Raw genomic sequence first — 12,549 nt, 5'->3', positions numbered from 1 at the left:
TGAAATCATCAATGACGTGGTTCCCTTCAAGCATGACTGTAATTTTGTGTCTGATTAAGTCTGTTTAACGGAACAGACGCCAATGTCTTAACACCTTGCCATTTCTATCCTCTCGCAACAACTTAGAAAAGCAAACATGCAACGAGAATTGCGAGAAGAGTGAAAAGGATGAGAGAAGAGTAAAAAGAACGAGGACCAGAGGGGCCCTTAAGATAAAGTCTGATCTGATATCTGCTCTACTGTCAGCTGTACAAGTCTGTTAGCAGGTGATGGACTAAGAAGGAGAAGAGTGGAAAAAATGAGAGATGTGATGAAAGGAGATAAGAGGACAAAAGAGGAGAGGAGGTGAGATGAGATGAGAAGAGAAAAAAGGGGATGAGACAAAAGGAGAAAAGAAAGAAGAAAGGAGAGAAGATGAGGGGAGAAGACTGGAGATGAGATGAGAGAAGAAAGATGAAAAGAGAAGAGCAGACGAGGGGAGAAGAGAGAGGAGCACAGAAAAGGGGGAAACGAGAAGAGAGAAGACGAGATAAGAGGAGAAAGGAGTGAAGATTTATTAAAAGGCTTGGGAGAAAGAGGAGAGGAGAATAGAGGAAAGGAGAGAAGAAATAAGACGAAAGTTGAAGAGAGAGGACAAGAGGAGAGCAGAGAGGTAAAAAAAAAGTGGTGAAAAAGGAGAAGAGAAGCAAAAGGGAGAAAAATGGAGAGGAGAGGAGACAAGATGAGAGAAACAGTGGAAACAGGAGAAAATGAGAAAAGAGGAGATGAAAAAAGAGAGGAGAAACAATGTGAATTAAGAAAAAAGCGAAGAAGAAAAGAAGCAAGAGGAAAATGAGAAATGAAATAAGAGAAGAAGAGACGAGAAGGAGTAAGGAGAGAAAACAAGATGAGACAAAAGTAGAGGAGAGGAAAGAAGAGGAGCAGAGAGAGAGAGAGAGAGAGAGAGAGAGAGAGAGAGAGAGAGAGAGAGATGATTGCGTGGGCTGCCTGCTCCTCTTACACAGCCATCCAATAATATTGGCTAATTACATGATTTCTTCAGCTTCTCCAGCCTCTCATCATGAGTGGGAGTCAAAGCCTCATTGGTGGAGTATATAGCTGCTGACAGAATAGCTTGTCCTGATTCTCTCTCCCTCTCCCTCTCTCATTCCTTTCTCCTACGTTGGTTTCTGTAGCAGCGGTCCCTCTGAGACAGGTTTCCCCGGAATCCACGTAAAGAGGTATCTCTACCCACGCTGCAGAGTCAGGAACGTCTCATTTGGAGCTTTCTTCAGTGCTGCCTCATGCACACGCGCACACACCACACGCCCGCAAAGCCCTCATGCCTGCTCCTCTGGTTCTCTTTTATTAAACACTAGCTCTATTTCTCCCTCATCCTACACTCTCTCACGCAGGAAACAGGGGAACCTGCGTGGGCGGCAGCGTCTCTCCCTGTCACTGAAGCCTTAGGCCCCGTTGACAAATGAGACGCTGGGGCCTTTCGACTGAGCGTGGGTGAGAGCGGGGATTCTGTATCTGCACTGGAGAATCTCTCACACATACACACACACAACAACCACAGAGCCCCGTGACCATCACCCACTTGATCGCAGCGGGTCACAGGCAGGTATTAAGACACGTGTCGAGTTCTGCTGACAGTTTAGCTCTTGTACCGTGTCCGACTTTGATTAAAGAGTAAACTCACCGGTATTCTTCAGCTAAACGCTGAGCCATTTGGAAAGCTTTGGGGTCACGATCTGCTGCCACCACCGTTACACCGGGAACCGACTGCAGGATGGCTTTCGAGTGACCTCCAGCCCCAAAGGTCAAGTCCAGGACCACCTGTAGAAAAAAAAAAACAGAACAGAAAGAAAAAGCTAAATGTTTTATCCATGATGAAAGCTACTTTCGGCTTGAACAAAGCTGCTTAATGTTCAACCAGACATTGATTTTGCTCTAAGTACGAAGGCGCTGTCCAAAGTTTGTTGCTACTTTTCAAAGAGGTCGGAAAACACATTTGCGCATTCTCTCTCTTTCTCTTCCTTACAAACACGCACGCTCACACTAGAGACACTATCCTGTGTTCTCACTCAAAAGTCAATGCATGAGTCATCGTCTCTCCTGTTGAAAGCGTCTCAGTGGTTTCTTAGAGCCACAGTGGCAGCTACACCTTAGGTCCATTTCCCAGAGCCATCCACCCACCCACACGTCATACCTTAAACAATACAAATCCATCCTCAATAGAACCGACACAAAATATTTGCTGTTAAAATGCCTGATAACATCTCAAAATGCATGATTCAGTCACATCTTACAAAAAAATGTATGAAGAAGAATCTGTTGAGGTCAGAACGTTCAAGGTTTTTGTTTGTTTTCCACCTGAAGTGCCAATCAATTCGAAAAATCAAACCCCATTCATTGATTTTTTTGTCACTCTAGTTACTGATCTGAAAAGCCTAGAGTACCAGATTAAAACAAATAAATAAATAATTACTACTACTAATTATTGTTATTATAAAAAAGATTTATTAAAGGGATCATGAACTGCCTTTGTTTTTGTTCTGTATTGTTGTACTGTTGTTGTACTGTTCTCTGAGGCCCACTTATAAGGTTATCAAAATTTTTACATCAAAACAAACATAATTAAGGCTAATTTCTGTCCTGTTTTGATTGATATTTACACTACATGCGTGAATCGGTGGGCGGGGCTAAACAGACAGTGATATAGTAGCAGACGTTGATCATCTTCTGCGGAGGCGGTGTTTAGTCACACTATTACATCAGAGTTGTACATTACACAACCTGTCGTTTGCAGACTGGCTTCGATATAAGCTGTTTTTAAACTAACAAGAAAGTTCTGAAACTTACACAATGTTTTTATAGCATAATGACCTCTTATATTTTGATTTCTCAGTTCATGACCCTATTAAAAGAATAATAACATTATATATATATATATATATATATATATATATATATATATATATATATATATATATATATATATATATATAAATATAATATAATATAATGTGTATAATTTAAATTAATAATGAAAATTAATAAGTTAATTTATTATATCTCAGATTTATAAAAGGAATAGCTCACCCAAAAAAAGTCTTTCATAGCTTGTATGGCTTTTTGTCCCCACACAATGAAAGTAAAAGGCATGGCTATTAAGCAAAAAAAAGGCAAGACTTTCACTGCACAAATTTTCAGTCTGTTCCGGGCATAAAATGGTCCTCAGAAGACTTGGATTGTAGCATGTTAGTCATATATGAACCATTTTTCTGATGCTTTTATGGTAGTTGTGGCCTAACGGTTAGAGAGTTGGGCTTGTAACCCGAAGGTTGCGGGTTTGAATCTCAGGTCGGGCAGGGATTGTAGGTGGGGGGAGTGAATATCCAGCGCTCTCTTCCACCCTCAATACCACGACTGAGGTGAGACCCTTGAGCAAGGTACCGAACCCCTGGGTTTCGCAGCAAAATGTCTGCCCGCTGCTCCAGGTGTGTGTTCACAGAGTTTGTATGTGCACTTGGATGGGTTAAATGCAGAGCACAAATGCTGGGTTATGGGTTACCATACTTGGCCACATGTCACTTCACTCACTCACTTTTTTGAGCTTCGCTGCTCCTGTTCACTGGTTTCATTGTAATGAAATGAGCAGCTTCTTCAGAAACTGTTTATATATAATGAAATCTATATTATGGGTAATTTACTATAAGCCACATTTTCTGCCAAAACCAGGCAGTGCTTCTGTTATAGCACATGCAGGTCTTTTTGTTCTTCCTTCATTCCACTGCACACTGATTAACTTGTGAGACACAGACAACATGCTCCGAGGCAGACGCCATAGGCCAACAGTTCCACTCCACCGCTGGGCAGCACACCACAAAGACAGAGTAATTAGTAGCTTCTAATGGATACGTGTCATTAGTGCTAGCTGGGAAAATACATCGGGGAGAGCAAAAGCAAGGGTCGTGCGTCAGAATGTCACAAGGCATGATTTTCAATTTAATCTCACGCTAAGAACAAGAAATTTGGTTTCTGTTCACCTCATGGGAGAGACGCCTATGATAGTGCCTGCGCTCGTTCGTGAGTCACTCCCTTTTTCATCTTCAAGTTTGAACGTTCATGTTCCTACTTTATATTCCACTGCTTTTCCACATAGTTTCGAGTCGTGTTTTTCATTTTCTTTTTATAGTTTTAGCATTTACAAATGAAAACAGCTGCAGATCGATACTTGTTTTGCACCATACCCTCAAGTGCATGAGGTCAAAGCCTTTAAATAAGGATGCGCTATCAAGCTTTCACTCTATGTGTCCATAGCAACCAAAAAATCTCCATCCTTCATGCTCTTCTGTCACGAAAAGCCACTAATTAACTTATGGTTCGGAAAGAATTAGAAAACCGGATTAAAGAAAGGACTGCATGAGGAAATTGTTGCAACTGTAATTAATAAATCCAGTTTAATGACAGCAACTCGAGCTGATTCAATGTCCCATTTGCCATTATTAAATAAAAGAGATTTTGATCACTTTATGCAGACAGACGGTTTTAACAAATAGCTGAAAGAGTGAATGAGACATACTGTTAAAACATTTAATGTTTTAGAGATGCTTTGCCCTAGGATAACATAAATGATTTCCTGGCACACGAGCATCACTGTTTTCTCTGATTCAATTTCTTCCTGTGTTTTAGAGCTAAATGATTATTCCTCAGTTGATGACTCACTTTCAGCCCTCAAATTCAACTGCCCCCTTATGATACTGACAGGAACAACAACATATGCGCTGGTGTGGCTCTAGCATACTATAATAGTATAGAAGGCTTACCACATCTGATCTCAACCGCAAAAACAAACATTTCAGAAGTCCCACTGTGTATTACAAACGCTAATACACAGTGTATTACACTGTGTATTTGGTTTACCAAAAGAAGCAGGAAAAAAAAGCTCGAGCTGGTAAAAATTGACCACCTCCTCTCTGAAACATTAGCACAGAGATGGGGCTTTTTGGGGGCGATGGGCTCAGAGAGAAAGAGACAGAAGCATGCGGATCGATAGTGACGTTGGTGGAGGGCTGCGAGCGTGCATGAGCAGAACAGGAGGTCATCAATGGTGGAGGGGCTGCGTCTCCCTCACCCGTCTGAAAAGCAGGCAGAGCCAAAGGAGAGGGAGAACAAGACGACACGATGAGTCACAACAACCAGCATCAGTACGCCTGGTGTGCCATTCAATACTAGTGAGAGGAGGAGAGAGGGGTAGATACACAGAGAGAATGAAAACATGTAGATTAAAAACAAAACAGAAACCCTGTGTTTGGTTGGCCTTTGCTGAAAGGGGCCCTGTTGGAGGAAAAAGGCTTGACTGGATTCAGTCCCACCTTAGTATTATCTGACATCTGGTTACGTCAATAGATAATCATTACAACACTTCATTACACCTATTTCTGTGATTATCTATCTATTATTAACACAGTAATAAAACCATAGTCATAATACAATAACATTTTTTAAAGCTGAAAATTGTAATTTATATCATTTTAAAATGTATGTCCTTCTATCCCAGGTAATATGTAACATGCCGAAGCCCTGATACAGCATCACTGGATCAGTTTATAAGCATTGTTTTTGCAGTTCTTTTTTGTGATATTAATCCCATATAAATTACAGCTTCAACTACAAAATGAAAAGTTTTTAAATTAGTAATATTCATCAAATAGCTTAATTAAGTAAATAAATGATTTTTACTGTAATAAAAAGAGCCACATGATCACTAGATATTTTGGTGTATTTAGGAAAATATCATACAGTAAACATCATATATGATTTACAGACAGGAAATGTGCTTTCCATTGTGTATATACTGTACAGACCTTATGTAGCTCCGCCCCTTTTCAGCACTGTGCTCACTGTCTTTTGTCTTCTGGTTTATACTTCCACAACGTGAAGGTAAAGTCATATGAATTTATGAATGAACTGCTTTGGAGATCATGCTTTGGCTCTTTTAGTTTAATGGACTAGTTTCTCCCTGACAGGGAACATAAGCCACGGTTAACTTACCACAAGCATAAAAATTTCAGTCGTATTCCATTTTTTGCATTAACCCTTAGAACTAATCAGGCTATTTCATTTTGTACTGCTGTGCCTTTAAGATTCTATAATATAATATGCTATTTTCACCTGTGAAATTTATAATGCTTACTTAAAGGGATAGGATAATTCACCCGAAATGTAGCTCACCTTCATATCGGTTCAAAAAAAAAAAAAAAAAACACAAAAAAATCCTGAGAATCCCTGTTACTGTGACAGAGTGAGCAACATTTGGACTATGCAGGAAGTTGCCAGTTCTGAAACGTACAGTATGTGTATGTAGTACATTACACTCTAGTTTTAAAACATCAGTGAAAACTGAATTTGACCTCTTTCAAATAATATACAATGCAAACAGATATTGATATTTTTGTGACTAAAGGTGCATCTTCTGATCTTTAGTAATGATTCATCTTTGTTCATAGTTCAGTCTTCATTTTCCACATGAAAAAAAAAAAACATACAGAAGTGGGTTCTTCTGTTTTATTTGCTTTCAGTAATTCATTACTTTTTGTGCTCTGAAAGATTACCCTCTCACTACACAGTATGGCTCTCTAGTATCAATCAAATGCCTTCCAGAGAGCACAATGCATCAAACGATGTCTTCTATCTCAACCAAAAGGGAAATGGAGAGGTATGAGCTGAGGAGAGAGTATGGAGAACAAGGGACGAGGAAAAAGAAAATGAAAAAGCATATATACATTTGTATATAAATAATAAAATATCATATAAAACATGCCATAAATAAAAAATAAAATACATAAAAATAAAAAAATGAACCTAAAAAAATGAGAATTTATACACGTGTACATACTATAATCAAAAGTCAAAAATACTTTAAATCCCCACCAGTGTGTAGTTTGTTGATTATAGTGTAAATATACCCCACAGCACAAATATATCTAGAAGGTCCAACTTATGGTGTTTTATCAGAACTTAATCATGAAGAGAAGAGAACACTCCAAGCAAGTCGAAAAAGTACTTGAAAAGCACAAGGCAGGAGCTTGAAATATGTAGATTTCGAAGTCAGTGAATATCCTTTGTAGTGCAGTTACATCAAGAAATGGAAAAAGTACAGCACAGCCGTATATCTACAAGCCTGTCCTGAAAAAAGTGTCTATGCAAGAAAGAAACTAAAGGAAAGAGAGAAGCCACTAAGAAACCAATGACTACTTCAAGCTTCAACGGCTAAGATACAACAGCCTTTGCCTGGCATGTGGGAAACTCTGAAGCCAGCTGGAAGAATGTTCTATAGACTGATGAGACCAAAATTGAGGCTTTTGCCACCAGACTAAACTTCACGTTTGGCATAAGAATCATGAGAAACCCACCATCCCCATGGTGAAACGTAATGGTGGGAGCGTCACGCTGTGGGGACGCTTCTCTCCAGCAGGCATTGGAAGACTTGTGATGGTAGCGGGCAAAAAAATGCAGCAATATCCAAGGGAAATCCTGGAGGAAAACCTGACAGAGTCTGCTAGACACCTGCAATTTGGGAGAAGATCTGTTTTTCAGAAAAACTATGACCTTAAGCATAGAGCCACAGCTTTACAGGATTAAAACAACAGTGTTAACTTACTAGAGTGGCTAAGCCAGAATCCACAATCCAACTGAGAATTCATTGGTGGGCAAGGGATGAAACCTGACTGAGCTTGAACAACTCTGCAAAAGAAGAATGAAGATGAATTTCAGTGGCCAGATGTGCAAAGATGCTCCACGACTCAATGATGTAACTGCTACCACCTGCTAAGCACCGACTAAAAAGAGATGAACACATGCTCAAACAATAACTTTGTTTTCACTTTAACATGAAATAAGAATTTCTGTGGTCAAAAGGCTAAATCATTCCTCTGCAGTTCAGTTGTGGCTGGGGGTGGGGGCGAGAACACTTTTCCTGCACAGTGCGTAGGAAAAAGTCAAAATAGGAATTAGATATAGACCCTCATCATAGCTTCGGAGATTGTAGGGTTTTTTCAAGCCATTGAGCCGTTAAGTCATCTCTGCTCTTTGGCTTGTCTACAGTGCTGGAGTCATGAGCGGATGAGACAAGGGCGCAGTGTGCAACAATTGTGGGTTAAGTGCCTTCCTCCAGGGCATAACAACAGAACCACAGGTACATCAGAACCAGCTGCTCTTCTGCACCCCTAAACAGCACTCAAATTGAAGGTGAGAGTAGCTCTCAAATCTCATTCAAGAACATTCAAACAGAGCACATAAAGGCAAGTCGCAACAGGTTTGACATCTATGGTGTGAAAGGTTGTTGATTCTAACGTACTTTGTAACCTGATGGAACACACAAAGTTTGAATATGTGGAAACAGCAGACGGAAAGACTTTCAGTAAACAACAATTTACATTTCAGTCTGTTTCTCCCACAAATTGCATTGATTCATTGTATGGTGCGTTTTGTCATCTTAAAGGGATAGTCACCCAAAAATGAAAATTCGGTCATTATTTACTCACCCTCAAGTTGTTCCAAACCCGAAAGACTTTCGTTCATCTTCGGAACACAAATAAAGATATTTTTGATGAAATCCGAGAGCTCTCTGACCCTCCACAGACAACAAGGGTCCTACCACATTCAAAGACCAGAAAGGTACCAAGAACATCAACATAATAGTTTGTGTGGCATCAGTGGTTAAACCTTAATTTTATGAAGCCAAGACAATACTTTTTTTGTGTTCAAAGAAAACAATAATAAAAACTTTATTCAGTGATTTCTTTTTTTGTTTTCTCTTTTTTTAGTTCTGTACATAAAGAATTAAGATATGTAGCAACAGTGCATGAAAAGAGAAGCCAATGTCTTTACAACCTCACACCAAAGAGTGAATAAATGGGGTGTAAATTATATATTTTCACCTCACTGTAGTCAAGAGGGCCTACCTTTCCTCAAGCTTCATTAGACATCCAAAGATTTGACCAGATAGCCAATGGGATGAAATGGGACATTTCGCTTTATGCTTGGAGCGTGACAGTTAAGCAGGCCGAAGGGACTGATGATTTTTTTCCATGGTGTCACTGTGCACAGCTAATTACCCACAAGTGACACCTCGTCAGCTCACCTGTGGATTTGTGTGAATCACTTCGAGGTTCCTCAGCTACTTGGCTTGAGTAGGCAGCATCTCATTGTACGCCATGCATCTGTACTCCTACTCCCATGTGAGTACACTACACAAAGACACACATTGGATCTTCCCACGTATTACAAAGCCCTCTCTAAGCAAACCTAACTTTGAAATTTGTCCCAAAGCTTCATTAACACCTCACATTAGAACATAACAACACAACATCCTGTGTGTCCAAAAATAACATTTTGAAAATGAAGCCCTCACAATGTTTCATACCATGGTTTTGAGCGGTTTCTAATTTTAATGTAGGAGCCATAAAGGTATTCTCCTCATCAAGAGCCTGTAACAAGGCGCTAAAGCAAAGCGAAGCAGTTCTCCGCCGTTAAGATCAATCGGTAACATCCTCCAGCTAAACTTTATAACCTTGATGGCTTTAAAGGAGTTGTCTCTTCTTCTAAAACCATAGTGACGCAAGATGCAACATCCCAGAATCAGATGCGACAACCTCTGACTACCTCTACCATGACGAAAGCACTGAGCAAGCCCAAAATAGCATACCGGTCCCATGGGACAACCACTGGGTGTTGGCTCAGAGCATCTCTTTTTTTTTTACCTGGTTTTCTCTGAAGCTCTCTTGTCTCCTGGTCACTTGTTTTGTTTACGTGCAGGGCCGGCGGATTAATGGAAGAATCTGTTTTTAGCTGGATAAAATATAACAGACATGTCAAAAAATTCATGTCTCCTGCAGCATAGTCAGACAGCAATCTTTTTATATGGGACTCTGGCCCTTTAAGAAACCTGCCTTCTCCACTGCCGGAGATGGACGTAACAACTCCCTGAAGGATTTGGCTATAATGGGCTTGGCATTTGCAATGGTGATTGACACTAAAGACGAAGTGAGTCATCTGCATTGATATTTCATACAGAGTGGTGTTGAAGGCCGGGTTCCCTGGTCTTAGTGGACCGATGCAGCTCTGCGAAGAGAGTAGAGGTGAGATGTATAGGCACCATGAGGGAAATCGCAATGGAACGGCTCAGTAGTCTTTCACAAAGAGAAGAAATCCATATCACCTCTTTTACTGACCCGCCACAGGTCAGGGACGGAAAAAAGGGTCTGTCTGTAATGACAGCACTGGAAGGGAAACAAAATGAAACCTACAAACAAAAAAGCATGAGTTTTGGAAAGTTGTTTTACATGCCAAAGGAGGTCAGGGATAAAACAAGGCCTTCCAGGTTGCATTTTCTGCCTTCGCCAGCAGAGGGGACAGGAGAGTAAGGAGTTACTCTGAATTTCAAAGTACACTCAGGAGGGTCAACACGGCCAGACAAAGACTTTCCAGTCAAGCACACTCTGTCATGGCCTGTCAAACTACCGTTTGTGTGAAAAAAACGCAAAGCATGCATCAACAACACAAAGCTGTGGCAAAGAACAGATGACCCACATGTATTTGCAAACAGCGGCAGTCATGTACCTTTTCCCGATCTGGCGTATACAGCACTGACCAGAGACAGAAAGATGAGTCAATAGACCTGTCTCTCAATTGTTCACTGCAATAAGTGAAGGAGGCCGGCAACCTGAGAGATGGTACAAATTCTACCTGTGTCTCCCATGCCCAGTTCAGTTACACCAGGGGATCTAAAATGTCAACCAGGGGAAGTTTTGGAAATATCTTCTTACACCAACAGACGCACCATTAAGGAGAGAGACCGACTAGAACAGGATCGCTTTTCCTCATCATGTGGTTGCCATGGCACAAGGTAGACTGGGTTGGGGGGGGGTGGAAACGGATGGCTTGTTACTTTTTTTTTCCATTCTGTGTTCGAGCTTGACACGAGATTCGGTTTACATGTAATTTGTCAGTGCGCTAATGGAGAGCATGTGTCTGTCGGACACCCCATTCGGAAACTTTGGGCACAATGTCTAGGGGGACAAAAACAAAACAAAAAACAGTGTCACTTATTCTTAAGAAATAAGTTGGCTCAACGCTGTCTCTGTACATGGACTGAGTATCAAAACTACAGCCGCCAAACAAATGCCCTCTCTGTCCGTAACAAGTCATTCTTACTGCACACTTTCATCAGCATAATCTCACACTTCAACCAGAGATTAGTTCATTGATCGGACTAGGCTTGAAAGTGGAAAAAAAAAAAGTAAAACAGCATGCATTCGGGCCTCCGAGAGGCTGTCAAACTCTTCTGGGAAAAGGGAGTTTCCTCTATAATTACCCCCCCTGTCACTAATTTGCATAACTAGCTGGATGATTGACGCCCGCTGACAAAATCCTGCAAAGTAATGACTATATTTGTACACCTCAGTGTTGTACAGCTGTGCGTCTAGCATAGCAAATGTGGCTGTAAGCACACAGAGTGGGCCGTTACAAATAAAACAACTGTTTGAAGCACAGATATGCACACTGAATTGCTATTTACATAGCGGAGTATTACATTATTTTGATTTGCATAGTTTTTGGGGGCGGTTTATTTACTTGATGAACTTGATGAATTCAATAGGCTTACACCAATTAAAACTCTGGCCAATATGGACGAGTCAATAATTATTTGCAATTTACAGCAGATAACAGATGAAGGGCCGATATGAAAACTTTGTTTTGTTTGTTGCCATTTTAACAAAAAACAACCATGACAACTATACAAATTAAAGGTGCTCAATGTAATTTTTTGACTACTTAAGCATGAAAATACCATCAAATGTTTACAGATATTTAGGAAACATGCTACTGTAAGTGCACATACCTGTTTCTTAAAAAAAAAACAATCCTACAGCCAGTTATTCTACAATCTGCATTCCATGTTTGAATATCTGTTTTTGTTTTGGTCTGTTTGATTCCACCCAATTTACCCAAATTTTGACACCGCGGGTTGCCAGTTGATGGAAAACACAACTGGGTCAGAAATCACAGATTCTAGTCGCCCAAAAAAGCCTTAGCATCCATTTAATAAACTTTGACAAGAAGCATATTAAAACGCTGATAAAACAACTTACAGTGTAAGGCTCTGCGCCTTCCATTGTCAACTGCACTCGTTTCTGGTGCGTGTCCTCAATCTGGCAACCCACGTAGCCAAAAAGGCTCCCAAGGAGAAACTACTCCCTCTAATATTTTGAATTTGGACAGCAGTACCCATTTCAACCACTAGCTGCCAATATTATATACTGCACCTTTAAATTTTTTATTTTACCTAGATAAAAAGAATCTAAAAAAATCTTTTAAAATGCTACAAATGAATTAAGGTGAATCGCAATATAATGTACAGTAGAAAAAAAAATATTTATTTTGCTGGTTTGTAGAGCAAATAGGTTTACCCTTTACTGCACTTTGTCATTTTTCTAGTTACCTAAGTATAGCAGTTAATGAATCCGAAGCTTTATTCATTCAGAGGAAATATATGAC

At 40.2% G+C, this 12,549-nt stretch overlaps 1 protein-coding gene across 3 annotated transcripts in view; it reads right to left on the bottom strand.

Annotated features, from left to right (window-relative positions):
- The window catches only part of mettl15 (methyltransferase like 15), a 59,707-nt gene that overhangs the window by 26,271 nt on the left and 20,887 nt on the right, over nucleotides 1-12,549 (bottom strand). For all 3 annotated transcript variants that reach the window (XM_042727682.1, XM_042727683.1, XM_042727684.1), the window contains exon 3: nucleotides 1,685-1,821. In XM_042727682.1, the coding sequence (XP_042583616.1) occupies nucleotides 1,685-1,821 (137 nt within the window). The remainder of the gene's footprint in view (nucleotides 1-1,684; nucleotides 1,822-12,549) is intronic.

Source organism: Cyprinus carpio, chromosome B7 (genome assembly GCF_018340385.1).
Source record: "Cyprinus carpio isolate SPL01 chromosome B7, ASM1834038v1, whole genome shotgun sequence".
In the NCBI taxonomy this organism is placed as follows: Eukaryota; Metazoa; Chordata; class Actinopteri; order Cypriniformes; family Cyprinidae; genus Cyprinus; species Cyprinus carpio.
Note: the sequence above shows the minus strand (reverse complement) of the source record. Positions and strands in the feature narration are given on the sequence as shown.